The sequence below is a fragment of the Peromyscus californicus genome, unplaced genomic scaffold (genome assembly GCF_007827085.1).
Source record: "Peromyscus californicus insignis strain IS unplaced genomic scaffold, ASM782708v3 Scaffold_3__1_contigs__length_106647218, whole genome shotgun sequence".
Taxonomy (NCBI): domain Eukaryota; kingdom Metazoa; phylum Chordata; class Mammalia; order Rodentia; family Cricetidae; genus Peromyscus; species Peromyscus californicus.
In genome coordinates this window covers 105,220,053-105,245,720 of record NW_026294551.1, presented here as the reverse complement: position 1 = coordinate 105,245,720, position 25,668 = coordinate 105,220,053, and the positions used below count along the sequence as shown (strand labels likewise).

Sequence of the window (25,668 nt, the reverse complement as noted above, 5' to 3'; positions counted from 1 at the left end):
TATAAATCTCTGTGTGTTTACTTGGTTGGGTCTGAGCAGCTGTGGGACTGGCGGGTGAGAGAGATTTGTCCTGACCGTGGGCCAGGCAGGACCAGGAAAACTCTAGCTACAGGTTCTCCTTCCTCTCTCAGGCTGGCCCATCCATGTGAAAGAGAAATCCCAGAACACTGGATGTTCCTCAGCCCCTTACAGAGCTGTATCCCTAGCTGCCATCCTAGTCTACATACGAGCCTAGCATAATGTCCTAGGATGGCACAGATGTCCGAGAAGCCTGTTTTTCTGGAGAGGGCTTCATGTCTGTGCAGTGTACCTGAGAGCTGGATCCTGTGCCTCTCTGAGACGTCACATGGCACTAATGGGCTCATGAGACCACAGCCTTCATGCTATTAGTACGCTGACCAGCCTGACATTCAGCACCTTCCATGCCCATCTTGCAAATGACTGAAGGGAAAAGAATACACATGACGTGGAATTCTGGTGGGAAAGCAGTTCAAAACACAAAGACAGTATGCTTACATCTTTCATAAAGCAAAAAGCATAGCTAAGAAAGTAAAATTGAATTCACATTTGAATCCTTGTAGAGGTTGTCTTTATTTCTGGAAACTTTAGGAATGAAAGCATTTCAAAACCCTGTCCCCTGAGAAGTCCTTAAACTCGTTTGTTCCATAAGGAAAAGGAAATGCTGACACACAGAAGTATACTGCATACAAGCAGCAAGGCACCTCTGGAAGCCTCTATCTCAATGTGTGGATCCAGATACTTCCAGATATACAACACTCAGGGGTGTACAAAGGCCTGTCAAGGGAGGCGGATGAGGATGCAGCCCATTTGCACAAGCATGGTTCAAGTCTTTCTCAACTAGTTCGAGCCCTGAGTCACATTCAACAAGAAAATATGGAAAAGAAAGAGACCTAAAAGTGAAAACCACAGACGTTAACACCCAGAAACACAATGGTTCTCTGCTTTGCACACTGCCAATCTCATAATGGTCTACACAATGATAAACATTACATTAGTAGCTGCAGGTTATGTCTGCTGGGGGTGCCATACAGCTCTCAAGAGCTACCATTTATCACTGACTTATTTCCAATGCTTGCAATAATGATATTCTGGTGGAGTTTTGTGCATAAACTTTATTCCTCATTTCCTAAATTTAAATTTCTAGACAGAAGGATATCTCGATGGGCTTTGCACCCAGCGTGATTGCTAGGGAAAGGACCAGTCTGTGCACATGCCATCATGTTTTGAAGTTACGGCAGATGAATGAGACCACAAATGACTTTCTATTCCTTTTATCAAGGTGAAAATTTACTTATTGACTCTAAGGTACCATGTTTCATGTTCCTCAGGGCTAGCATTCATGGTCTTTCGTATTCATTTCTACAAGAAGAAAGATTTTGAAATTTTAATTTAATACTTCTTGTTACAAAACACACAAACCAAACTGTGTCAATGTGTTTTGAACTTGCTCTGTTTTCATAAAATAAAATATTTGATTTTAATCACTACTTTGAAAAAAGGTAGCTCATCTACTAATGATTAACCTTGTGTCATGTAAACATGACAAATGTTTCGATATTAAAAGTGTGTTCTTTAATTACTTTCCCTTGCTTCTTAAATAGTTTAAGGTAATAAAATTAAGATTAATATCTAACATAAAAGACCTTACATATAACTTATATAATACTTTACAAAATTTTAGCTTTTCAAATTAAAATGACCAGTATTGAAATGTTTCCTACATTTGATATGATTAAAGTGATTTTTCATATGCAGAACAGCATGAGCTTTGGCTTTGGTACTCTGAGGACACCTGAGAGCTGTATATGTCAAAAACAAGGCAGAAACGACACTTTCTGGGAAACTGCTGTGGTGTTAAGAGGACAGACAGAGGAGAGGAAGGGTGCTGAGCAGCTGGCTGCAGTCAGGGAGGGGTCAGGATATGTTCTGTAACTACAGGACAAGGAGAAGGCCAACTGCAGATTCCCGAGACAACCCCAACCTGAGCAGTGCAGTAAAGAGTGGTGAGCTGGGGCCAAGACAACGCAGGGATGAACTAGCACCCTGGAACTGGTGATCCTCTGATGGAAGAACCTGTGGGGCAATGGACAGATCCTCGTTTCAGCTTTTCCCAAACAGATGTTGGAGTAATTAAGAGAGTGAAGTGGTTGGACTCTGGCAGAAATATATCACATGTTGTTTGAGCAGGATGAAGCCAGGGCCTGATTCTACAAACCGGACAGCTCACAGAAGTGAAGCACACTTGCTTTATCTTCTGGGCTCGGGCACGGAGAGTCAAGTTGGCCCATGTCTAATCTATCTGTCATGCAGTTCAGTGACCAAATGAGATTTAACCATTGTTTTATCAGCTACAGGCAAATCACACCATGAAAAATTTATATTGAAAAGGCAAACAAATGTTTAAAATGGTGATGGCTGTTACTATTTTTACTTCCACTATTATTTCAAGCACAAAACTGCAAATTAAAAAAATGCTTACAGATTTCCACATTTATATTTTTAATTTCAAGATTTATTATTTTAAATTATGTATCTGTGTATGGGTAGGCATACATGTGTGAAGGTGCCTATGGAGGCCAGAGGTGTCAGTTCTCTAGAGGTGGAGTTACAGGCAGCCATGAGCCAACCAATGTGGGTGCTGGGAACTGAACTCAGGTCCTCTGATACTCTGTATGAGATGTTAACCTCGAGCATCTCTCCAGATATCTTTGCCAGGAAGGTTTATTTTGCAGTCAGGGGAAGAAGTTACCTCAGAGGCTTCCTTCTGAGCCCAGGCCTCAGAGGAAGACCCATGTGTGTGTGATGATGTCAGTACCTTGATGTATCACATTTTATATGAAATTTCCTATTTATTTGTTGAACTATGAAAGCTATTCCATTCTGCCCAGACTTCCTGTCCTCTGTCACCACTGTGAGAGCCCCATGGCTTCAGAAAATGTCTGGTGAACATTCTATTAATAGTACACAGAAAGTATGCAAAGAAAACACACAGGGTGGGACTGTATTAGTCACGCAGTTTGTGAGTTGGCTTAAAAAATGAAAACTAGTTCTTTTTCTTCTTAAAAACTTAGTACTTGTTTAGCAAGGCCTCTTGCTACTATAAACAGGCACAGTTAAGAGATTCATTCATTTTGGGAGTATATTAATGATACAATTATAGATTAAATTTCTTTCTTTTTCTTGTTTTTGTTTGAGACAGGATTTCTCTGTGTAGCCTTGACTATCTTGGAACTCTCTCTGTAGAACAGGCTGGCCTTAAACTCACAGAGAGCTGCCTGCCTCTGCCTCCTGAGTGCTGGGATTAAAGGTGTGTGCCACCACTGCTTGCCCAATTAAATTTCTAATAAGGGATATAACATCCTGACAGAATCATTTTGCCATGCAGATGTGGTGACAATATATAGTGTCAGGAAGCACAAGACTGACTCTGTTTCCACTTGCTCCATGACGTATACCACCATGTTTTAATCAACTCCAAAATGAAGATTGCCTTCATTCACCAGACCACACTGGTGACCTCATGCCAAAAAATATATACATTCACTGAGTGGTAAGAAGTAAGGGCTGCACAGAGCCGGAACCATGGACTGAAGAGCCCTGGGACCGCAGGCTAGGCTGTGATGATGTGGCAGAGAAGCTCAGGGGTCTTGGGGAATCAGTGCAATGTTCCAGGGCAGGAGCTCTGACAGGACTAATTTTCCTTAATGCTTTCAGAACTGTTCTGAGATGATCTCAGGCCTGAGTATTTGGTAGACCAGTTACAGACATGAGTTGCTCAGGCTAGACCTTAGGAAGCTCGTATTTGATATGGAAGCAGAAATGTCAGATGGCAGTTGGTTTTGTGGGTCCCAGGCACAAGAGACTGGGAACAACGTGGTATTGAAGCTACAGGCATTTGTTGAAGCAGAGACATAAACAGAAAGCAAAGGAGTTCAGGGCTTGGCTGTCAAGAAAACCAACAATTCAACGTGCACTTGTGGGTCAGATTCAGAAAGAAGAGAGCATGGACATCAGAGGAAGGATGGAGTAGGGGTGTTGGGTGCTGCTACTTCCACACACACAGGAGCCGCTTGGTGGAAGTTAGACTGGAGGGGGCAAAGGAGCAAGGGGCAGACACCCAAGGACAGCCTCTGTGAGGAGTTACTGTATCACAGGAAGGCTGGATCTACAGGAGGCTCCCAGCTCTGGTCTGGGACAGTCACACAGTTCTGGGGTGATAACTTGTATTTTCTCAGAGAGGTAGGAAAAACGGTTCAGTGTTGAAAGTGAGAAAGAAGGATGACAGGAAGGTCAGCTTCGAGGTCAGTGAAGTACTTACTCATACACAATCGGAAAAGATGAAAGAGAAACAATGCCATTTATTACTTAAGTGCTCCAGATAATAAGGCAGCAGCTATGGTTAGAAAGTCACCCACTGGCTCTGAACTATGCCATTTCTATCAGAAAAAAAAAAAGACCAAAGGACACAAAATAAGAACATTTATTAGAGTCTTTTGAAAGTTCTATATATGGCACCTTTATTAAAAACAAGTACACCCTTGTAATTCTATTCCTAAGTGAAATGCAAAGAGCTCAGGTATGCAGACACACACGTGGTCACAGTAACTACACCCTCAACAGCTTGTTACTCACAGCTATCTCGAGTCTATACTGGAAACGGAGTACTATTCAGTCCCAGAAAGGAATTACGTATTGATACAGACCAAATGTGGGTGAGGAGGTGAAGAGACGGTGTAGCGGTTAAGAGCACTTGCTGCTCTCACACAAGGCCTAAGTTTAGTTCCTGGCACACACGCTGTGTGGGTCACACTCACCTAATTCTAGCTCCTGGGATCTGATACTCTCTCCTGGACTTTGCTGGTACCTGCACTCATGTGAGTGTGAATTCGCACACACACACACACACACACACACACACACACACACACACACACACACACAGAGAGAGAGAGAGAGAGAGAGAGAGAGAGAGAGAGAGAGAGAGAGAGAGAGAGAGTCTTAGTGGATGAGCCTGGAGAACATGCTATGTGAAAGAAGACAGACACAAAATGGGACACGCTATTTCACTTATAAGAAGTATCCAAAACAGGCGAATCTAGAAACAGTGTGCAGACTGTTGGCTGCCAGGACGGGACCTGGGAGCAGCTGCTGATTGTGTTGGGTGTTCTTTTGAGGTGATGAAATTTCTTTGAGCCTACACTGTAGCAATCATTAAATGTACAAAATATTATTGAATTGATTCCTTTAAAATGGTTAATTTAATATTAAGTGAATTTCACTTTAACACATTTTTTTTTCTTTTTTGAGACATGGTCTCACTATGTAGCCCTGGCTGTTTTGGAACTCACTCTGTAGACCAAGCTGGCCTCAAACTCACAGAGATCCGCCTGCCTCTGCCTCCCGAGTGCTGGGATTAAAGGCGTGTGCCACCACCACACCTGGACAATACATTTTTTTTAAAAAATAGAAGATAAGGTAGGATACACTAAAGAACTAATTTCTCAGGATCACATCTCCAATTTCCTACTTCCTGGCTTGTCCCCTCCCCACCAACACAACTCAATTAACCATTAAGGGGGTGATTTAGTAACTAAAATAGTTGTATTTTTTATTTCCTGCCACACTGACTTCTGTCCACTTCTCTTGTGCTTCTGGACTCTTCTACAATGCTTACTAAAAACAGTACTTTTCTTCACGTCACATGCTAGATACAAAACTGGCTTCAGTTTCCTAAGAAAAGGGAATACTATGCCACATTTAAGAACAAATTTTCAGAAGGATTTTCTATGAGTAAGTGATTATGCTGGGGTAAACTGTTTCATCTCATTGTATGAATCTGGGAGTCTGTGTTTTTTCCAAAAAATTAATCTTTTTTTGCATTTTATTAATTTACTGTGTGTGTTGGGGTAGCCATGGTCTGAATGTGGAGACAAGATGACTAGTAGAAGCCAACTGCCAAGTGGGTCCTTTACCCAGGGAGCCATCTTGTCAGCTCTTGTACCTATTTTTGAATTGACATTGGTGTCATAGAATAGAAAACAAAACATAATTATGTTGTTGTGAAGGATAAAGGAGACTAAAAAGGACAGGCTATGAGCAAAGATGTGAAGCCCACAGAAGTATCTTATTATCCAACTCACACTGAATGTGAAATCCACTGTGAATCTATGAATCCTCAGATGCTAAAAGGAGCCACCAAAGGCCCATGGTTTTAGCTGTAATTTTGAGGTCTGATTTGCTCATAGTAAAATAAGGCTCTTCAAGTAATTTTTTTTTTTTTTTTTTGAGACAGGGTTTCTCTGTGTAGCTTTGCGCCTTTCCTGGAACTCACTCTGTAGACCAGGCTGGCCTCGAACTCACAGAGATCCGCCTGGCTCTGCCTCCCGAGGGCTGGGATTAAAGGCGTGCGCCACCACTGCCTGGCTTTCTTCAAGTAATTTTTAAAATGTAATGCAAAGAGAGGAAAACCAAACCAAACCACAAAACAGAACCCAGCAGCAGCTCACCCTGGAAGCTGTGCTGTTTGTACTGACTGAGCACACTTCCATCTCCACTTCCTATTGGTACAAGGGCGGCTGCAGAGGGCGCCCACAGACCCAGGGCTCAGCCAAGAGCACAAACAGCATCTGCCCCAGAATTTTTATGACTCTTTCCTGATGAAAACAGAAGCAGCAACATGACATTGACTAAAATGCTGTGCAGATGAGGATCCAAAGAAAGCTTTGAGGGGTGGCTGGGATGCCACGCCTTCTTCTTCTTCTTCTTCAGTGCTGCAGGGCAAGGCCCTCTGCTGCATGCTTACAAGCACACTGCCGGTGAGGGTGGAAGTCCCTCGATGCAGCATTCACCTTCTAACAGCACTTAAAGAGCCCAACTGCAGCCAGCTGGAATGCTACTCCAGGCCTGCTGGTTCCCTGCACTCTTCTGTGGTACCAGGGCAGGAAGACAATGTTTTCACTACGAAGGTCTGGAAATTTACAGGAGCTTTGAGAACTCTCTGGTTGGCTGCTGCTTCTGTTGTCATGGAAACAGACTGCTAAAAATGGGGCATGTTCCTTTAAACTGAGCATACCTTCACACAGATTCCTCATCCCTTTTTGCAGAGTTGGAAGGAATGTCTGCTTGTCCTGGTATGACAATGTGATTGATATTCAGCTAGCGGTGGAAGGGCAGAGATCACACTAGCCATGGCAGAATTCCAGAAAGACATACACATTGTCTCACTTGGTGCAAAAGCAGTGGGAAAAAGCCCACAGTGGCATCTACGCATCCCAGCGCTCTAAGAAGGCACTGAAGGAGCAGACTCATCAATGCACTTGCCCAGTGCAAGAAAGATCAGAAAGCTAGAGTAACATTTGATACCCGCCCCCCAATTTTTAACTTGAAGAATCATGAGGCTCTTCATGTGAAGATTTCTTATTTACATGGTTCCAAGGGAACAGAATGCTTATTTTTCTTACTTTGGAGATTATAAACAGTCAACACTTCTGTGCTATATGAGAAGCACGGTGGAGGTGTGTCTTAAGGTGGGCTCCAGATAAACCTTCATTCACCTCTTAATCCCTCTGCAATGCCAAAGTGTGCAGCTGTCTAAAAGATTTTAACATAAATATCTAAGGTAGGTGCTCTAGACAACAAGAAGCAACTAACAGGAAAACAGAAATATTGTTTCTATTCACTTCCCTGGACAGCCAGTGCAAGCTGCTCGCTCCAGGGAAGTAGCCTGACCCATGCTCCTTACCTGGGCTTGTCTCATTTGGTGGGGTCAGGTGTGTGGTGAGGTAATCTAGTAGGATTAATGCCCTTGTAAGAAAGATACCACAGGGCTGGCAGAGAGCCTGCTGTCTCATAGTATATAAACATACAAATGCATATGCTTACATATCTGTAGACTCATATCCATCCATGTTCGTATGTGTGTAATGCACATCAAAGCATTAAGGCAACTGAACAATGTCACTATCTGTGTTATCCTAACAGCTCTGCAACTACTCATGATGATCCAGGTTTGAGTAGCTGTATGTGGCCTGAAGGGTCACCCAGCTGTCCTTTACACAACAGTCACCGTTCTGGTATTAAAATGGCAGGGTGTGCACCAGGAGAAAGATTGCTGACTGGTATTTAGATTATAAGATGGACTGTCATCTGGTGGTGCTCTTCCATTAAAACAAATAAGTGCAATTTGAGCCAATGAACAAGGATGCTAGAATTATCATGTCCACAAATCTCTAGATATGAAATGAATTCACATTAACTAACAGGAAGGTTCATTACTCAGAAATGGTACACAGCTAGGAAACTGCCTGCCTCTGTGTTCTCTTGTGTCAACAGCCTAGAAAGCAGTCTGCTTGTGTCCCCAAGCTGAAAGGGAAGCAAAGTGGGGTTCCCAGTGCTGTAACACTATGGAGGACTTCCTGCACAGCAGGCGCCACTGGGAGCTGTCTGTCATCACCCATCTCCTTTCCCAGTAGCACCATGAGGTGAGTACAGATATTTGCTTTTTCAGAGAAATTAAGCACTTACTTATGTATTATCATACATAAACTAGTAAGAGACAGAAGCAGAATTAAGGCAAGAAATTAAGCCATTTCCACAAGTAATTTTTCTTAAAAACATTTAGCTCATAAAAGAATGTTTACCAAAATACTATAGCATTGAGCTTTTGCTACAGCACTAATCTCCCTCAACAATGCTGCTAACCACACCGACTGCATGCATGGGGAGTCTTGTGTAATCAGAAAGCTATACATGCCAACAAGAATTCATTGTGTTGCAGGTAGTGACTATTTAGAGACAGGACCTTTAGGAGGTAATGTTGAATGGAGTCAGAAGGATTAGTGTCCTTATAAGAAAAGAAACTCCTCTCCCTCTGGACCACTTGACAAAACTGCAAGACAAGAGGAGAGCCCTTACCAGAAGCCCAGGCCTCTAGGCTTCCAGTCTCTAGAGGTGTGGGAAATGATGGCTGCTGTGGAAGACACAAACTCTAAGCTGACCCTTCTTCACCCTTCAGCTCCTGCTCAAAACAAATATCCTTGGAAAGCCACCATTAGGAAATATCTGAAAACCCAAAGCTCTGAACATACCTATTCTTAAAGCTTTTCAACAAGACTGGTGTTACACTGTCATGTTACCATGGTGAGATGATATGAGACACAGCTACAGCCTTCCATCTCCAGTCCCACACCTGCACTATCACGTGATTCACAGAACCACAAAGGGGTGATTCTGATGGCCTTTTCTTTTTTTGGGTGAAGGGATCAGGGCAATCCCAGAAGCCTGTGCACACATCCCTGTTGACCCACCTCAGGAGATGGCACCTTGCTCTGGAACAGGCTTTGAAACACAGAGAGTAAACTCAGCTCTTTCCCTCTGAGATCCTGGAGTCCAGAAGAGGTAGTATTTACAGGAATAATGCTGATGGACATGGGACAACAATGACCCAAGTAAGTGTGAAGGTGGGCACAGATAGGTCCTTGCAGCAGTGTCTGACATCTGTAGTGAAACTGGAGGTTGAGGGAGGGAGGCTGTGCTGGGGTGGCTTAGACCAGGTACCAATACAGGCCTTCTGAGAGAACAGTGCTGGAGGGAGGAGAGGGAAGTCCTGGAGTCAGGGCAGGCCCTAGACACTATGGGATTGGGTTCTATTCCCCCATAGAGCAGAATGCTACCAGAGGCACTAAGCAGTGTGCACAGCTGAGCAGGTCTGCACTTCACCATGATGGCTCTTGCTAGCAGGGGTGCAGGACTGTTGGAAGGGAAGGGAGGTCAACCCCACAGTTGCCTCCACCTGAGCAGATTCCTTGGAAGCCTGGGCCACAGTGCTTCAGTGCTGTGGGGACAGAATGCATTTCTGAGGAAGGACTGACAGACTTGGTAAAAGATGAGGTCAGGGAAGGAATCTAGATCACTCTCATGGCCACTCTTGGCTGGAGCCACTGGCTGAAGAGAGGTGATGTGCATTGAGATGGGAAAGCCTGGAGGAACATGTGTGGTGTAAGAAATAAGATGCCCGGGGAGGACATCTGGAGGTAGGTGACCAACTGTATGCATCTGAAAAGGGGCTGGATCCCCAGGCTGGACTACTGGCTCATTTGGACCAAAGCACATGTAGTTTTCTTCCGGTGTCTTTTTATATGTGTGTGTGTGTGTGTGTGTGTGTGTGTGTGTGTGTGTGTGTGTGTGTGTATGTGTACATGTGTTTGGACTTTTATAATGTCATTTTAGTTTCCCAATTTTTAGGCTATATAAACTTTTGGAACATCATGGCTTATGGAGGTTTACAACATCTACCACAGTCCTATACGGAAGGCACTTCCTTTCTGCTAAATAACATGATTTTCAGCTGGGCAGTGGTGGCGCACACCTTTAATCCCAGTACTCAGGAGGCAGAGGCAGGTGGAACTCTTTGAGTTGGAGGCCAGCCTGGTCTATAGAGTGAGTTCCAGGACAGCCAGGGCTACACAGAGAACCCTGTCTCAAAAACCAAAACCAAAAACATGATTTTTAATAAAAATTAGACTGTAGTGGGTAGCCATTCCAGCTTTGCTCTGGAAGTTCCAACCCCCATTGAGGCTTCAGTAACACTCATGCCTACAAGGCGGGGCTGAGAGAGGACCCTGAAGACCTGAGATCCGGATGCACCGGCTCTCTTGGTTCCTGGACCCTGGACACTGGAGGTAGACCAAGCAGAGTTCTCCAGAGAACACTGCTGGACTGCCCTACACCTTTCCCAGACCCTGTTACCTATCCCTTCACTTGTAAGTTACCCCATAAAATAAACCTCCCTTTTAACTACGTGGAGTGGCCTTAATAATTTCACCAATATCTGGCACTCACGTGGGGCAAATTCCAAAGGCCTGGGTGGCTCCCACCCTCAGCTTCCTCCCCAGCTGGCGGGCACTTGAAGCTGCAGGGTACTGCCTGTAGAGCTCTGTAAAACCAGGAAAAACCTACATGGTTTCATTCCTGAAAAGGAGCTAATCCAGTCTCAGTTCCGCGGCAAGTTTTAGCCTCCAGACCAGTGAAACCGCTGTGAGTGAGGCGTTCCCCCTCCTCCTTGAGTGCTGGCTCCAGCCCGGCTAGCTCAGTCGGTAGAGCATGAGACTCTTAATCTCAGGGTCGTGGGTTCATACCCCACGTTGGGCACCAGATATTGGTGAAATTATTAAGTCCACTCCACGTAGTTAAAAGGGAGGTTTATTTTGTGGGCAACTTACAAGTGAAGGGATAGGTTACAGGGTCTGGGAAAGGTGTAGCGCAGTCTGGTGGTGTTCTCTGGAGAACTCTGCTTGGTCTACCTCCAGTGTCCAGGGTCCAGGAACCAAGAGAGCCGGTGCATCCGGATCTCAGGTCTTCAGGGTCCTCTCTCAGCCCCGCCTTGTAGGCGTGAGTGTTACTGAAGCCTCAATGGGGGTTGGAACTTTCAGAGCAAAGCTGGAATGGCTACCCATTACATTAGACTGTATAATTTCATCTCAAAAGTAGCATATACCCATTTAAAAATAGTGAATCATGTCTGGGAAAGAGATTTTTTTCTTCATTCATATGTTAAGTCACTTGAATATGAAACCATATTTTTTAAACTTATGTATTAAACATGAATTTAATGATAATTCACACGTATTGTACTTTCAATTAGTAGAGTGGAGACAGAAACAAAGAAGTAAAAATTCCCAGAGAAATCAAAACAGATATTTTAAAATTCATGTCCTTTAGCTACAAATGGGCTCTGTAGCATATTCTAGTGACTAGACATATCCATCTTGTCTAAGCTGGCCAATTATTTGTCTCTTTCACCAGGGCTCAAGAGCATTAGAAATCCATAGTGTATTCTGGCTGTCTACATTAAAGACTATCAGATGAACTGATCAGAAGAGGGCCAGCAAGAGAAAGTGATTACTTCTTTCTGTAACAGGATTGAACATAGGATCATGCCATGCCTTGGTGAACAGTGTTTGCCCTCACACACCCCTGCAGTGTCTTCCAGACACTGGGCTAATTGAGTCTGAATGTATAATTTATATGTGAAGGTAACAGTTCAAAACATACACTGTTTAAGGTAGGGTGGGTGGGTACAATACTCTGAATATCTGTTGAAGTGCTGGGGATACAGCTCAGTCCTAGAATGCTTGTTTAGCATGGGCCCTATGTTCAGTTTCCATACTGCACAAAAAGAGGAGTAAATGTTTGTTGTGTAATAACATTTCTGTGAGATGCAGGACTTGGGGTCAAGTACAAAGCAGGATAGATGACTGTGTCTCCAAGAACCATTTTGGCCTAATCATGATGTCAGAACAGATGTTGAACACAGTGGTCTCTGGTGAAATGCCAATGACTCCAATAAGTTCCTGGGAGTATGCAGGAGATGATCAAGTATTTTCAGCTATTAAAATGACTTTTTTTTTTTTTTTTTTTTTTTTTTTTTGAGACAAAGCCTCACTGAGTCCAGGCTTGTGGATCCTCCTGCTTCAGCTGCCTGAGTGCTAGGATTTTAGGACTGGGCACCGTGCCCAGTGTGAATGACTTTCTTTAGAAAAGAGTACAGGAAACACATGCTAAGAGACTCTGGCCTGTAAAGCTGAAGAACAGGAGCCCTGGGGAATGCTGTCTTGGCAGACTTCGCTGTGACTGTGCCCCATGACAGTGTTTTTGAAATTTTTTATTTAATTAAACCCTTGCCCCCTTTTTGAGAAAGTAGTGTTACCATGCTGTCCAGGTTGGTCTTGAAACCTTGGACTCCTATGATCTTTCTGCCTCAGCCTTGGAGCAACTGGGAATGCAAGTATGAACTACTGAATTGGCCGATAGATAAACACAGGTAGAATTTCATATGAGTTCATTTCTGCCACATAAAAGCTGTGTGTTTTGGCAATGCTAGTTTATTTTGATTATTCTCTCTCTGGATTGGATTCCCTAGAATATCTCAGACAAATAGTCTTTTTTTCCTTAAACAAATCTAATGTTCCAGTACAGCATCGCCTGCTCCCTCAGCAAACTGCCACAGACTCCCACTTCACCTAGCAGTTCCCTCAGCTGTGAAACTCCTCCTCACTCCCAGCACCAAAGGCTGAGTCCAGTGAGAGGGCCTAGACACTCGGTCACTGTCAGAGGACAGCTGCCTGGGGTATGCCAGCTCCTCGCTGGGCCTGCCGAGTGAGGTGCAGAGGGTCGTGAAGTCACTTTCAGCCAAATACACAATCCAGCTTTCTTTCTTGGGTACTTTATTTTCAGTAACAACGAGTTCATCTCAAATTCTACTTTTTCCTGTTTACTATAAGTACTACCACTTTGCCTTGGCTGTATACACTCTCTCATTCATGTCAAGGGTCACACATTATAAGGTTGATCTGGATTAAAGAACCCCATTCCTAGAAATTTATAGGAACAATTCTTCTGTTGTCATGATGTAGAACTCTAAGTTAAATTTAAGCTCATGTTTTCTGAGCATAATTAGAAAATGCTCAAGGCCCTTGTAGATGAGGTAGAAGGTGAGATTCTTTATAGCTGCTTTCACAGAGGGAACTAGTGTAAAGAGTGCTCTACTTTAACTCTGTTCAGGGAATTCATGATTATTGCTGCTTCTCACTCAGAGCAGAAAGGGGCAGAATTCTCCAACTATACATACTGACTAGGAGTTACCAAAATGTTTCCACAATGCTAAGCATTATTGGAGTGTGGTGGTATCTTCTGCTGTTCAACTGATTCCCTGCTATCTACAGCCAACTACCAATGGGGAACTTCTTCCTTTGGGTGGGGGTATGACTCACTTATTAAACATGTGCAGGATCCTGGATGAGATGGACGTACAGCTTCAACTGTTCTACACGTTACTAAACTTTCGCATTGCAAAAATTCTATAAAGTTGTATGTACATGTGTGTGTATATGTGAGTGTGTGTGTGTGTGTGTGTGTGTGTGTGTGTGTGTGTGTGTGTGTGTGTGATGGCATGAGTATAGAGGTTAGAAAACAGCTTGTGGGAGTCAGTTCTCTTCCACCACATGGGTCCCAGGAATTGAACTCATGTGGTCAGTCTTAGTGGCAAGCACCTTTACCCACTGAGCCATCTTGCTTTCCCCATATAAACAAACATAGAAAAATCCTTAAACCTTTGATTATTTGCTGACAAAATCTGAACCCCAACCCCAGTAGCCCTATATTAATTTTAGCCAATTAGCACTTGTCAACAGCTTTGGGATTGGGAAAAACCTCAAAACAAGCAAGCAAGAGAGTGTTCACCTGAGAGCCAGACGACACGTCAGCAGCCCCAGAGGGACCAGGCTGGTGGCTGTCACTAGAATCAGATGAACTAGTATTTATTGCCTAGAAACTTAGGATTTTATGGTACAGGTGTTTAAAAAATTCTATAGGTTGGTCTTCAAAGAAACAAATGCAACTTTCTGAACAATGAGTACAAAAATCCAACAGTGTTGATGCAAATATCATAAATAAATTAATAAGTGCCTCTTAACACATGAAGATAAACTATTAGGCATTATAAATAGTCATTTATAGATTTACCTCTTTTGCCAAAACAGCACTGGATCCACTTAGTCCTGAAGGCATTTTCAGTAAGTCAATCTAAGGCATCTGAGTAACCCTCTCTCACGAAACACTGCAGCTGATGTATAAGAGGATACCGCTTGGCTCCCAGGTTACAGTCAGTCAATACACTGCACTCACCTTATTATGCATCCACAGTTGAATTTCATACTGGGGCATACTGAATTTCAGGGTTCAGTTCTTCATAGGAACAAGTTATTTTCATATGACCCAAATAAAGGAGTTTAAAAAAAAATCATTTTTCTGTTCTGACTAAATCCAGGTCTAAGGAAGTAGCCCACCCTTCATTTGACATCTGGCTGGATCATTTTACTCTCATCCCCTATTACTGAAAATGAGTGGAAAAACATGATCCGTTAAGTAAACACGTCAAAACCCAATTCCATGCAATTCCAGTGAGATGTGAATTTCACTAGTCATTTCTGTGGAATCTCTTGAAACACAAGGTTCTCTCCCCCACCTCTTTATGAATTTACATGTATGAACAAACAGGCCATTTCTTTATGAGGAAAATGTATGTTGGCTCTTCAACTTTAACTTCTGCACAGAAGCAAACAGTAACGACGGGTTTACAAGTGGGTAAGGAGCAGACGTGAAACTGATGCTGCGTCCAGCCTCCCGTGCACACAGAAGACATGGATCCCTTTCCTCTTCATTGTGCAGATGAGGGCATTAAAGTGCAGAGCAGTGAACACATCCAGGGTCACAAAAGTAGTGCTGCATCTGGGCTTGGACCTAGATACCTGTCACTCACAGCCCATTTTTGCTCTTTTAATACTGCACTGTTTACTGCACTGCATAACCTTCAGGATTGCCAAGGAGATTTTAATTATGCAATCAATCAGCTCACCATCCTTCTATCATGTACACATGTATGTAGGTATGTATGTATGTATGGTATTGGGAATTGAAGCTGGGACTTACATGTGTTAGCACATGCTCCACACCTGTAGTCCTTGTCTTCATATTTTTGATCCTTGCTTACTAAGTACTTTAAATCACAGTCAGTGGTTCTGATATCTTTTTATTTCTCCTATTTCACTTAACTTGCCTGATCTTAAAAGCACACCAAGTTTTTTTTTAATATATGACATTAAAAGGAGCTGACATTTAAACGTCTTGAATTAAATGATCCAAAGCAAATTCTTAAACTACCAATGCATGATTTAAAAACTTTAACCCCCCACCCCTCTCCACGAGTCTCCATGTATCCTAAAAACTCACTTGGCACTGTTTTTTCAAACAATCTGCAGTAGCACATGTTGTACATGAACAGAGTGCACGTATTGTTCAGTTCTCAGCAGCAGTTACTTATATTTCACTGTGTGCTATCTGTTGTGACCTAGGTGTTTTTCCAAGAATTGTTTCTTATCATCTTTTGCACTTCCATCATCACATTTCCACACTCTTGACTACTGAGAGAAAAAGGATGGAAGCAGCCCCCAGTGCTACTGGGGGCAACGAGGTCTTTTACAGGCTGGCTCTTGGTAGGAGGAACAGGAACTGGAGACGATAGGAGGGGTCTGCAGACAGAACTGGGAGCACAGAGAAGGAAAAGTCTCCCAGAGGACCAGAAAGCCAGTTTAAAAACTGAGTGGGCATTGGGGTCAGTGGCACTCAGGTCTCAAATGGAGGAATCCTGTTCTTCCTCAGCCACAGCCCTGCTCTCAGCCGGAACAGAGAAGAGTGCCGTGCGAACAGGAGCAGCACGGAATTCCCAGGTCCCTGGCCATCTTCTTAATCAGTGCAGCGCTCGCTCACAACTGTAACCAACAGTAAGCATGCTCAGGCTTATTTGCTTGCTTTAAAAAAAAATAAAATCGAACTACGAAAAGTGCTTTTTAAAACAAAAATGCTTACAATGCACACACAGTTGACCCATCATTTCAGGACTCAAGTAAGAAAGAGCCAGCTACCTTCCTGCTGCTAAACAACAAAAAGTCAACATGTTAATCGGTAATAATTAGTTTTCCTGGAATTAGGTGATTGTAAACACAAATGAAGCAATGTTCTGATTAATAATAAAAAGGAAATGGCCTCTCCAAAAAAAAAAAAAAAATCACAGGATACGGGGGTGGGTGGGGTGGGGAGAGAAAACCCCCAAACTAGGGAAAATGCACAAACAAATTTGGACAAATTTAACTTAAACAAGCACCAGCTTCCTGATGCCCGTATTAGTACCAATTATTGCAAACCACTCATGTCGCTTCCTGTCAGCACTGGCTCTTTGGAAGCAGCTGTCACCACACAGAACTTGGACAGTGTAAGGGTCACAGTGAACAGAAAGCAGACAGAAATGCCGGGTGGCCGGCAAGGTGACAGGAACAGGAACATGGCCATCCTGCCCCTGTCCAGAGACAGACTAACCTTCCTTGAGACTTTTCTGGTTGCTCCCCTCAAGGCATTCCTTTTCTTTGAAAGGCTCGAAATCCTCAGCAGTTAAAATCTCTGGGAAGCCCTGTTGCTGCTTCTTGGAGCTATCGATCATGGTGAGAGGCTTCCGGAGACAGGCAGCATCCACGGGAGAGAAGCTCGATTTGCAGGACAGCAGAAAGCACAGAATATTCTGATCCTGCTCCCTCCTCACAGCACACTAACCACAGGGCAATCACGTCTCTAAGTGGCAGAAGGCAGCCATTCTCCTGGAGTTCCCAGCTTGACCAGGAGACACACTCCACGGGTGGGAGCCCTTAACTCTCTTCCACATTGGGAGGAGGCAGAGCCTTCGAGGCACGACTCTTAAGATCCCACCCCCTTTCCCAGCCATTCCCCTTCCCTTTGCCATTCCAGCTTCCCCCGCACTGGCTGCTCGATCTGCAGCTAGATGGTCCCAATCATCTGACGAGTACTGAGTCAAGCAGTTAAAAATAAAATCTCTAGCTGTTAAAAAGAAACCTCTGCTGATAACAGGAAGATGAAATGCTGTCTGCAGTCTCTTCAAGGCTCTCTATAAGCAAAGCCTTGGGCTGTGGAATACTTTAAATCGGCCAGACAAGCACATGTATTACTCATAAAATTCTCCAGCTACACAAACGACAGAAAAGGAAGCGGTTTTATTTCAGCAGAGATATCACACTGAATAAACACGTTACCAGCACATCTGGGTGGAAAGCGTCCCTTCACTCCCATATTCCTTTGTTGGAGCTGTTTGCTGTACAGGGCTGTCCCTGGCAGAGCCAAGACTTGGTAGCCAGGAATGCACTGCAAAAGCAGTTGCTTCCTTGGCTATTCAGAACCCAGCAGTTTGCCTTTGTGCCACTAGTTGGCTGAGACAGCTAAAATCACCATGTTTTTTTTTTTTTTTTAAAAGGAGAATGGTCTTCCCAAGTACAAAGCAATACCACCGAGATCGTATGCATACTTCCTAACAGATTCAATCAGTATGACCTGGAGTTTCATTTTACAACAGGAACACCTTTCCTGCAAGGCACAGGCTGCTGCTCACGCAGGCAAGGGGCACTCTGACAGGAAATGTCTACGACGGAAATTCCAGGCAACGTGGAACAAGTCTGTTTCCATATACACTAAATACATGCTGGCAGACACAATACTCTCATTTTAAGGGTTCAAACTATATGCCTTTGCATAGAGCTCCCATTATGACCATCAAATGAAGGACAGTGGCCCAGGAGCTGTAGTCCATAAGGAGTCTTGTTGCCTGAGTTTTTAACTTGTGCACAAACCAAGGTAAGGGACTAAACTGGAAGAAACCATGAGAAAATGGCTTGACAACACCATCCCTGCTGACGAGGTACCACTAATGGAAAATGAATAAAAAAGCCTCTAAAGGAAGCACATTTCTCTTTAAGAGAAAATGCAGATATATTTTAGTTACACACACAGCATGGCCCTTTGTGGACTGAAGAAAGGTTTATATTTTGCGCCCAGAACAAGCATATTTTTTCCCTGATGACACAGATGGGTCTGGATGAAGCATCCTGTCCTTTGCCTCTGGTTCCAAGGCTAGCGTGCACTCAACACACTGTCCTACAAAGACTGCCATCTACCCTTCTCCCCATCTCTGGAAAACGGGATTACACAACACATGACATGCTTCTTGTCAACTGAGAGTCCTTCTGAAGCCACAGAAGCTGCCCAGGGCAGTCTAAACCTCAGAACGCACGGAGGCGTCTATCATACTGCTCATAGGCCCTCAAGCAAACCTTCTGCCACTGTCCCTTCTCTGGGCCCATTCTCCAGATAAAACATTCCTGTCCTTCCAAATGCGTAACAGGGAGTTACTGCTGCTTAGCTGGGGACTTCATCTGGTGCTCTGCACGTACAACTTCATGCTATCCCAGCAGTCCTGCTGACCTCTATGGTGACTGGAAATCACAGACATTGACGAATCAAGACCAGGGTCATAAGCAGGCTTGAAATTATACCAAAGTTGCAGCTCTCCAAAGCCAAAGGTCTTTTTTTTACCGCACTGCACTGCCTGCTTTCCTTAGAATAGTCCTCAGTTCCAGGCTTTAGCTAGCGACAGCTTTAAGAGCAGAGGTCATCCTCTCTCTGCTCTTGATGAGAGATCACAATACGCTGATTTATAAAAGCATTTTAACTTTTTATGAAGCAGCAACACTTTAGTGCCTACTATGTGCTGAGTCTAAGTAATTCATTTATTTATTTGTTTATCAATCAGCCTGTTGGTAAACTTGTGAGTTCACCATTACCAACCCAATTTACAGATAGGAAAATCAAATATTTTGTTAGAGATAGCATATCTCACAAGTGGAGGCCAAGATTCCCACATAATAAGCTTGGCTCTGGGGCTTACATTTTTAGAGTACTTTGCAATAGGAACAGTGAAATCAACAGCCGGGCATGCATTTCCTAGGGCACTGCTCAAATGTTTTCAGTCTGTAGGTTAAAAAACACGAGTTATGTTAAAGTCTTAGCTATACAGTTTTGAAAGGAAATAATTTCTCTAGTAATGGATGTATCTAAAAAAACTGTTTTGCTATTTCTCAAAACATTTGAAATAGTTTCAAATTCACAGAACATTTCCCCCAAACTCTCTATGACAATTTCCGATACAGCATCTCTTTAAGAACTCTGGTGTGCATGCTCCTATACACAGATCACCTTTTTCCAGACCACAGCATAAGGATCGGTACTAAGATCAAGGCTGATGAGCCACCACCATCAATCCACAAACCTCACCCAAGTTCCAAATTGTCCAAACAGCAAAAGGATCCAAAGCAGGGGTCCCATGTGATTCAGCTGTTAAATCTTTTCATGTACCTTCAATCTGAAACAGTTTCTCAGTCTTTCTTGACTTTTCTTTCCCTGAATTTTAAGGACTGCAGGCTACTTACAGAAGAACCCGCAGTTTGGGTTTGGGGACTGTATCCTTGAGGTAAGACTGGGGTGACACAGTTTGGCAGGAAAATGATCATTCTATCTATAGTTACAACTTATGTCCTGATAATTAATTGTAAATTAAAAACTAGTGTTAAGTTCAAAGTGCATTAAGCAATACTCCAACCTGCAGAGCATCACAGTAGCAGAGCACTATGGCATATCCGTTATCTCCTGGTAATCCTGGGACTAACTGCGAGTGGAGGTGCTTGGCTGCTACCTAACTTTGCATAAGAGAACTGGACTGCATATCTCAGGAAAAGATAAAAATTCAAAGCATGCTTTCTATTCTATATGTGTTGCTTTTCCACTCCTGTACAGCTGGAAACTCATAAGCAGAATTATAAATTGGGGACCGTCTATATTAGAGGTATATTGAACTGTAAGAAAATGAATAGCCAGCATATATTACCAATTTATAGTACAGTCTCATAGCTTCCTGCTTTGTTCAAGGGGTTGCACCTATGACTGTCATTTCTTTGGTGATAGGACTGTCTCTAACTGACCACGACTCCTAGTTTGGTGTTCTCCTCTGACAAGAAGTTTCAGGTCTACCTTCTCCTGCCCCATTCAGGAACTAAGGTCTGACTGCTTGCTATGGTCACTCTTCCAGGCCTCCTCTGTGCACAGAGCTAGGATGTGCTATTATGTGTTTACATTTAACACACACACACACACACACACATTTACATCTCTCTATATTAAGAGATATCAAATACATCTATATTCAGATAGATACATCTGTATTTATTTATAAATATCAAAGAACACAAATGCACCCCACCACTTCCAGTCCAACACCTAAGGTTCACGCTCATTTTCTCATCTCTTTTCCCAAGAGTGAAAAGTGCCCTCCAGTGTCTCTACAACCCATCACTGCCCACAGTCAGTGTTGTAGCCTTGCCCTGCACAGGAGATATCTCATCCTGACGCACCACACCCAGTGTCTTAGGGCAGCTGCCTTGTTGGGACCTCACACCAATCTTTGGGTTGAACAGAGAGGAGAGTGAGCCTTGCCATGACTTTAGCAGAAGTCCGTAGTGTCACAGGACTTCCTGCCACATGTCCTGCACACCTTCATTGTCACTTGGTTCTATTGTCACGAGTGTCATCTAACTTCAAATGATATACCGTGTGATTAAAGTCACTTCTACTTAAGATAAACTTGCCTTGCCGGTGTTTGTGTGTATGTACGCTTTAACCATAAATTGGCTGCCATAAATCAAGCCCATGTCCCTAGCACCAAGCACAGATATTTAATAAGCATGAGAAAAACTGTGTGGCTTAGAGTAGCAGTGCTTCACGAAAGGCTTCAGGGATCCAATACAACAAACACGGCCCAAGGGACCCGCACACAGACCTGGCAGAGGCAACGGAGGCCCACAACACTGCTGGTGAAAAGATTCCTGCTGGGGTGACGCCAAACCCAGAAAGAACAGGGAATATTCTTAATGGGGCTTGTTCCACTGATGCAAATCCTCTAAAAGCAACAACACAAAGAGGCTGATGGGATTCTGACTTGGAGATGGAGAGAACATGGCTTTCTTGTCAATTCCACAATGTGCTGCTTTGCCACAGATCCTCAGCTGCTGCTCTCTGGAGAAAGGTGAACCGGCAGCTTCCTGCACACTGGCTGGACACATGCATTGAAGAAACATTCAGTGGAGGATACACTTTGAGTTTTCTTCTAAGGGCACAAAGTTTCTACAACAGTTCTTATTCCGGGTCCTTATTTCCTTCCTTTTTAACACTACAAACACTACTCTGAAATATGAAACCATTAGGTCATTACTAAATAGATAGGGTGATTTCCAATGGTGAGTTTGAAATTTTTTTTTAAGGAAACTAAAATTAAATAGTGCTATCGCTGAAATATGATCTTAAAAGGTCTCTATCTTTATCATTTAAACAATACATTTTGTCAAGGATGGTGGTGCATTCCTGTAATCCCAGCACTTGGAAAACTCAAGCAGGAGGATGGCAGTGAGTTTCAGTACAACTGGGCTATAGAGTGAGACCTATTTTAAAAACCAAGTAAACACAAAAGATCCTGTTCCGAGTGGTGGAGCAGGGTGAAGAACAGCACACAGCCGAGGGTTCCCCCACAATTCTTTCTCAGCCCCATCTCTCTCATTACAGGGGCTTTGCTCCATGGCAACACTGACTCCATGTGAATGTCTAATGCCATGTTATGTTTTCCTTCAAGTCATAGTATGGGTAGTCAAGAGATGATAGAACACTCACTAATGCTGAAAGAAGCCATTCAAATCCTTTGCTTGTTTCTAAGCTTTAGTCACATAAACAGACAACTGGCTGGAAGATTCATAACCCAGAGCGCTCCTCAGATTTTCTTCCAGCCAGTCCTCTGAGTTCTCAGAAGACATCCACAGCCACAAGCAGATGGGAAAATGAAATAACAGTTTTGAAACATCAGGAAAGATGTAAGGGATGACACGAAGGTGAAGTGAACCAAATCCTAGGAAAGATGGAGTGGTTAGTTATAACATTACAATCAGGGACGCTGCGTGGCTGCTGGACAGTGGAGTTACATCCCAATGCCCCATCCCAGTATTTCTTTCCTAGTCATGTTTCATGAATATGAATATCACAAGGTTATATAACATGAAAACAAACATGCCCCTTGGACATACATGTAAAGCATGGTATTTTGCACTCATGTATTTTGACTTCATGTATTTATTTTCATCCTCAGAGAGTCTTTTAAAAAAATCTATTTTATTTTTAACTGTGTGTGTGTGTGTGTGTGTGTGTGTGTGTGTGTGTGTGTGTGTGTATGCACACACATATGTACGGGTACCCAAAGAGGTCAGAAGAGGACACTGGAACCCCTGGGTCTGGAGTTACAGACTGAGCGCTTGTTGAACCTGGGTGGGTTTTCTGCAAGGCAGCCAGTGCTCTTAACCACTGAGTCATTGCTCCAGCCCCTTCATAAAAATAAATAAATAAGTAAATAAATAAAATTTTAATTGTGTTTTCATTTCTCAAACCTAGAAAAAACTCTGTAGTGACCTGGACAGTTACTTTGTAACCAAGTAGGGGCAGCTAGTAAAGAAAATGTAACGACAGTCACATCAATAGAAAGCAAAGTGATGGTTTCATCTGAGCTGGCCCAGCAGGAAGCTTCGAGGCAGGTGAGTTAGTTGTCCTCACTCAGGCTGTGGGTTTAGAATCAGCACCAAGGAGCTTCTGCTTTGTATCCACGTAAGTACCACTAAACACAAGTTTATCCGTCATACATGGTTATACGTAACTCAGCAATATTACACCAGTAAGAATGAAATCATCTGATAAGTGTTAAGCTTGGGAGCACTACTCCACCACGTGACTCTGGGAGGTGGCTCACAGCCCAAGGTGTGGCCTGCGGTATCATCCAAGCGAGTCACACACTGCCCTTATGTAGCATCTTAGGAGTCATGACAAAGGCATAGATGGAAGGTGAAGCTGAAGGCAGAAGACCAAAGATGCCATCCCAAACTGAGAAAGGACCATGCTGGCCCTCACAGGAGGGCCCTCTCTTATCTATGCTACTTGGAGTCAGCAACACTGGGTCTCAGCACCTCACTGCTCTCCAGATCATACTGTACTAGCACCCTCATCTTTCTATTGAGAAACTGGGGGCCCTCAGTCTTTATCCACAGCCTCCCTCCTAGGAGAAATCTTACCAGGAAAAATCCACATCCTTTGCTTAGGACTACAGCCCTCTTGCCTCCTTACAAAATCTGATTGATAACTCACTGTACTTCTGTGCCTCCCTTGAACATTTGATTGTAATCTTTGTATTAAATGTTTATAGTCTTTTCTTTTATTAAACCATATTTATTTAACCATAAGGTATGGTTAAATAAAAGGAATACACTTAGCTTATTAGAACAAGATTCAATTTATTCTTAATTATGTGTGTATGTGTACATCTGCGTATGTATACTGGAGTGCAGTGAGTGTGAGTGTGACAACCAGCAGGGTCATCAAATCCACTGGACTGCAGTTATAGGATGTGAGCTGCTTGACATGGATGCTGGGAACTCAACTAGTGTCCTCTGCAAGAGCCATCTCTCCAGCCCCTACACTGAGCTTTTGAAGAAAAGTTTCTTAATAGAACTTTATTGGCAGTTTTATTTATAAGAACCACAAAATGCAAAGTCATTTATCCATAAGTGTACAAACTTTGAAATATCCATACAAGGGAATGTTACTCAGCAATAAAAAAAGAATTATAATCAGCAACATGAATGAAACAAAATAACTATACTCAATGAAAGAAATAAACCCCAATACGTGATATATGTATGATTTGGTTTCTATAAAATTCTAGAAAATGTAAATTAATTAACGGGGACAAAAATCAGACCAGTGGTTGCCTGGAGATCATGATGGGAAGAATTATTTAATTGTACAGGGTTATGAGGAAAATTCTAAGGTTGAAAAAAGTGTTGGTTATTTTATCTTGGTTGTGGTGATGGTATCACAGGGTATATACATGCCCAAATTCCTCAACTGGAAACTTTAAATACGAATAATTTGTTGCATGCCAATTGCATTTTAATAAATATGTCTTTCAAAAAACCCACAATGGTATTCGTAGGAGAAAGAGAAAAACCTTTTATGCAATATGATAATCCTGAAATAGTTTCTACTGTTTAGAAAACTGAGCAAACCCAAACCGGTACACTTACTCATCTGTTAAAAAAAGGCCTTTAACTGAGGGAGGCTTTCTCAGAGCAGAACTGGAAACCCTATGCACTATGATGGGCAGGAGGGCAAACAGATCAGGGCACCGTGGGGTAGTGATCCTGAGAGCAGAACACAGAGATCACAGTAAAAACTGTTCCATGTGGGTAAAGGTGCTTGCTGCCAAGCTCTACACAGAGCAGGAAGGGAGAGCTGGCTCTTAGGAGCTGTCCTGCCAGACCTACACATACACACACACAAACAAATGGAAAGGGCTGGGTTTGTTTGTTTGTTTTTTAATGCAACTGGAGCCACCAAAAGATGGCTGAGAGACAATGGAGTAAAAAAACATATTTGCTAAAGTAATGCCTGAAAATTCCCCTGACTGATGGAAAACATAAAGACTTAAGAAACCCACACATGTGGAGTGGGACAGACTTCAGGTACACAGAAGTAAGGGCCTCCAAAAGCCTAAGAAGCCCCACAGCCTGATATTCTCATGAGTTCCAGACCAGTCCAGACTACACAGTGTGACTCTCTCAAAAAATCCAATGAAAACAAAGAGCAACAGCAAAAACATATTAGGTATCAACAAACAGAAAAAAAAGAAGGAAATTCCTACTAATTAAGAAATGTAGGAAGCTCTTGATTACACAGAAGTTGGAATGAACAGTCAGTCAGTCCTCATATACAGACAAGACAACAGAGAATCATAAAGATCTTTAAGACAGTCTGCACATTTAGTAGGATCCCAATAAAAATACTCAGTAGCTGTTCAATAAAAACAGACAAGCTGACAGTTACACTTATATGGAAAAAATAAAAACACCCTAAGAGAGGCAGGAAGACATACAAAAATAAAAGTCATGTAGTTGGAGAGGGGGCAAAACCAACTCTGGATTTGGAGAGAGCTTGGCAGTCAGACCACCAACCGCTCTTGAGAGGCCCTGGTTCTGCTCCGAGCACCGACACTGCATGGCTGACAGCTAGCAGGGGAATCCAGTGCCTCTGGCCCTCATGGACAACTGCATTCAA

At 43.1% G+C, this 25,668-nt stretch overlaps 1 protein-coding gene and 1 non-coding gene across 6 annotated transcripts in view; one reads left to right on the top strand and one right to left on the bottom strand.

The window, feature by feature from the left end:
• The window catches only part of Mrtfb (myocardin related transcription factor B), a 168,881-nt gene that overhangs the window by 50,942 nt on the left and 92,271 nt on the right, over window positions 1–25,668 (bottom strand). Inside the window, exon 1 of one of the 5 annotated variants that reach the window (XM_052759559.1) lies at window positions 17,676–17,783. The exons of 3 other annotated variants lie outside the window; for them this stretch is intronic. In XM_052759559.1, coding sequence (XP_052615519.1) covers window positions 17,676–17,712 — 37 coding nt within the window. In that variant the 5' untranslated portion in view covers window positions 17,713–17,783. Of the gene's footprint in view, window positions 1–16,950; window positions 17,321–17,675; window positions 17,784–25,668 lie in introns of those variants that run through there. One more of the 5 variants, XM_052759558.1, reaches the window with a different exon arrangement.
• On the top strand, window positions 11,097–11,169 carry Trnak-cuu (transfer RNA lysine (anticodon CUU)). Its single transcript has one exon. It is a non-coding gene; the product is annotated as a tRNA-Lys (tRNA).